General features: G+C 38.7%; 1 protein-coding gene across 1 annotated transcript in view; it reads right to left on the reverse strand.

Moving 5' to 3' along the window:
* rdh12 (retinol dehydrogenase 12) overlaps nt 1-4,027 on the reverse strand; it is a 10,886-nt gene that overhangs the window by 4,985 nt on the left and 1,874 nt on the right. Inside the window, exons 2-5 of the mRNA XM_008293257.1 lie at nt 2,931-3,049; nt 1,299-1,454; nt 1,107-1,211; nt 89-298 (exon numbers count right to left, since the gene is read on the reverse strand). Coding sequence (XP_008291479.1) covers nt 89-298; nt 1,107-1,211; nt 1,299-1,454; nt 2,931-3,049 — 590 coding nt within the window. The remainder of the gene's footprint in view (nt 1-88; nt 299-1,106; nt 1,212-1,298; nt 1,455-2,930; nt 3,050-4,027) is intronic.

Consider the following 4,027-nt stretch of genomic DNA (forward strand, 5'->3'; position numbering starts at 1 on the left):
AAAAAACTAAGATGTAATCTGTGAGCAGAGCAGCTCATCCGTCCTTCCTCCCATTTTTTTGTGCGATTCTTTGCATATGTTTGTGTACCTGTGAGTCTGCGGGCCAACTCTCTGGCGAAGAGCACGTTAGCCAGTTTGCTCTGGCAGTAGGCGAGCCCGCTGTTGTAGCTGCCCTGACTGTGGAGGTCGTGGAAACGGATCCAGCCGAAGTTGTGCGCCAGAGACGAGACGACCACGATCCGGGCCGGCGCACTGCGCTTCAGCAGCCCGATGAGGAGGGACGTCAGCAGGAAGTGACCTGCCACAGGTGAGAAACACGCAGTCAGCGTGTTGTACAGCTCAACAGTTCCCACTTAGCACACTGATATGAAAGAAATGTGGAGTTTCTTTGACAAAAAGAATCAAACATATAATTGGAAATAGACTTATAATACAAATTAGCCACATTTTCCAGTTCAAGGAAAAAGTTTTAGTTTTCAAACGTGCACCAAAGATGGATTAAGCAAAAACAAAAAACCCAAATATAGCTTTACCTCTGTCTCTTCCTGTTCATTAAACCCCTAAAACTAATTTCTGTGCATCAAAGTGACATATTTCTAAGTTTTACTTTTTCCATTAAAATCATGCCTTCCTGCCTCTAAATGGCTTCGATGTAACTCTACACTGTTGCTTCCTCTGGAATATCAGAATATCACATCCATCCATGAATTTCCCGCCTCTTTTTTAATATTAGCGTATTTTAACACTTGTGAATGTACTTTGAAATGGCAGTGAACCTAAGAAACCCTTAGAAACATTATATCTCACTTCCAGGATTTCATACGTACAAACTGAAGATAGGATTGTCAGTATTATCCTTTTTTAGAATCAGTTTCTGGTTCCAACATGTATGACTAAATTACTCTAATATTACAACTTGCCATTATGGAGTATATGTTAATTTTCTTTTACAGTTTTTACAGTGTTTTAAGGCAGGACGGGTTTATTTTCATTTTTAAAAAAGCTTCTAAATATGTAATTATGACACACAGAGGTACGTTTTTAGAGGTTTAATTAATGACCAGGGAGGATTTTTAAATGATTCACTGAAGTCTGAGAGCTTTTACCCAAATGATTGACTCCGATGTGCATCTCAAAGCCATCGATGGTTTTGGTGTAGGGGCACATCATCACCCCGGCGTTGTTGATGAGGATGTGAAGATGGTTGACCTCTGCAGGAGAAATAAAAACCTGGTAAATAACAAAACACTCATGTTCTGTAGGTAGACGTGAGACTTGAGCTGCTACATCGCTCTCACCTCTCAGGAACTTCTGTGCGAAGGCTCGTATCGAGCAGGTGTCGGCCAAGTCGAGCTCTCTGACCTCCACTTGTGCTTGGGAGTATGAAGCTCGTATACTGGCTGCAGCCTCTTCGCCCTTTTCCACGTCTCGGCACGCCATGATCACCCGAGCTCCTGCCAGGGGAGAAATAAGCAGCTAAACTATGAACAAAACAGAAATTACAGTAAGTAACAGAAGATAAGACGTTCTGTTGGTTTTGGGTGTGTGCAGGAAAAAGAGCTAAAACTTTTTTATGCTTTATTTACAGAAAGCTTGCAGAGGCCACACAGATTCACCAGGAAACCCTGAGGCTCTCTGGAAGATGAAAACACTAAACATTCATCAGGCATTGTCTGTATTTTTTTAATGCCTTGTGTAGCTTTACTGAACAAAACTACACAAACACAAAGCTTCAGCTGCCATGAGTTGTTATAATGTCTATTGAGCCTTCTCTACAAGGAAAAGCATCAAAAGTAGCCTTAAATGTCTTTCTTTTTATACATAAAATTGCAGTTTACACAACTTTTGACTGGGTTTTTCCTGTTATTTTTTTTTCTTGGCACCTTTAAAGACATTTTAGGCCGCACCAAAGGATAATAACCAGCTCCGAAATGTATTTACTCAAACAATACAGCCATTTTTGTTCATCAAATGGTCAGAAATAACAGAGAAATGCAGAGATTTCTGTCAGATCAGGTAACACAGATTCATCGTCTTTAGGCGTTGATTGATTAGTTTTCTCAGGCCGATAACAGCACCAATAATTAGTAATCAAGGAGACCAAAAACTATATTTGGAACCATTTATGATTGTTGTAAAAATGAGAATATTGGGGTCAAAATGCAGAATAACACAAACGCCAACACAAAACTTTTATTAAAAGTAATGTTTAATTATATAAAAACTTTGACATACATTTATTATACATTAGAGCCAAAGTATTGCATTTTTAAATAAATGTAATATATTAGTAATTGATTTTTTAAAAAAAACATAAAGACACCAGTTACTTGAGTTATGCTGAATATTGGATCCTGAGTGTGTGTCGTCACTCCCCAGAGACCCATTCTGAGTCAAAAAAATACTGTTTTTGATCAATTTCTAAGAATGAAGACACCGCTTTTAAATCTATTCAATACTGCAGGTCAAGAATATCGGCAACTACGTGTGAAACATGCCAAAGATTGGGTCTCCATTGGAGCTGCACAATTAACTGAGTTCACTTTACACCAATGCAGTTAGCAAATGGCAGACTGCAGCGTAGAATATACATAATGCAGCATGTGTGACTCAGGGTTTAAACTATCATCAATCATGTTCATGTATTTATTGCAAATCAAGAATCTGTCACGAAAATCGAAATTAAATATTGTCCCCATAATATTCAGCGTTAGTTTTCAATATTATCATAGAATACAATGATTTGGTCTGAGCTACTTATTTTAAGAAAACTGCGATGTGGTGAAAGGATGATAGTGATGTGTCCCAGTATCAAAAAATACATCCTTAATAAATGCCCTGATGTGTTTTAAGACGCTGCAGTTTCCTCTCAGTTACAGATTGCAGGTCCAAAGACTCTCTCAGCTGTATATGTGTGAACACAAGCTCACCTCTCACTGCCAGGTCCAGGGCCGTCTCCTTGCCGATCCCCGTGTTGGCTCCAGTGATGAGGACCGTCTTCCCGTCCAGTCGAGCTGAAGATTTACAAACTCCTCCTGCTGCGTATTTTCTGTTCAACAGCGACCACAGATTAATACTACACACACTGATGTAGAGCAGAGCGGTGGACGGCACAGCCAGGTTAACAATTAAGCGAGATGCGTGGAGTCACAATTCACAAAGATGGCTCTGTGTTAACCTGCTAGATCACCATGGTAACAGATGCTGCACAGACAACCTGCTCTGGAGGACTTTATAGAAGAGAATGTCCTATATTAGTCCCACCAGGGGACATTTACAACATCACACCAGCAAAGTGACAGTAAGAAAAGCAAGAACACATAACTAGGTTCTGGTCAGAGTTAGATTCTCATGTTGTGTATAGAGTTTCATGTTCGGTCCTGATGTGCTGCCTGATCTGTTTCACAGCTAATAGAACACGGTCAAAGAAATAGTAGTCTGGTGGTATTTATCACAGACAATATTAAATTAAATAACATTAATATCACCTTGATTTGGCTAAAAACACATTTTATTTTAACATATCCTTCATTATAGGGCAGACATAAATGCACTTCTTGCATTTTTTGAGTGTCATGTTTAAATGTAAGAATGTTTAAAGCAATCACTGGCAGTAAAATAAATACAGTTGAAACCAGAAGTTTACATCCACTGTATAAAAAGACACATAACCTTTTTTTCTCACTGTCTGACATTAAACAAGAGTAAACTTTTCCTGTTTTAGGTCACTTAGGATTACGAAAATTATTTCTATTTGTTAAACACCAGAATAATGAGAGAGAGAATGTTTTATAACTTTCTTCAAAGTCAGAAGTTTACGTGCATTTCCTTAGCATTTGGTAGCATTGCCTTTAAACCGTATGACTTGGGTCAAACATTTTGGGTTTCCTTCCACAAGCTTCTCACAATAGTTTGCTGGAATTTAAGTATCCTTTAAAATATCTTATTTGTCAGCATTTATTCTTATGCACCAGTTAAACTCCTGCTATGATACTGGTATTGGTCTGCTCCATGTATCAGACTGACT

The sequence above is a fragment of the Stegastes partitus genome, unplaced genomic scaffold (genome assembly GCF_000690725.1).
Source record: "Stegastes partitus isolate 25-593 unplaced genomic scaffold, Stegastes_partitus-1.0.2 Scaffold867, whole genome shotgun sequence".
Classification (NCBI taxonomy): Eukaryota; Metazoa; Chordata; class Actinopteri; family Pomacentridae; genus Stegastes; species Stegastes partitus.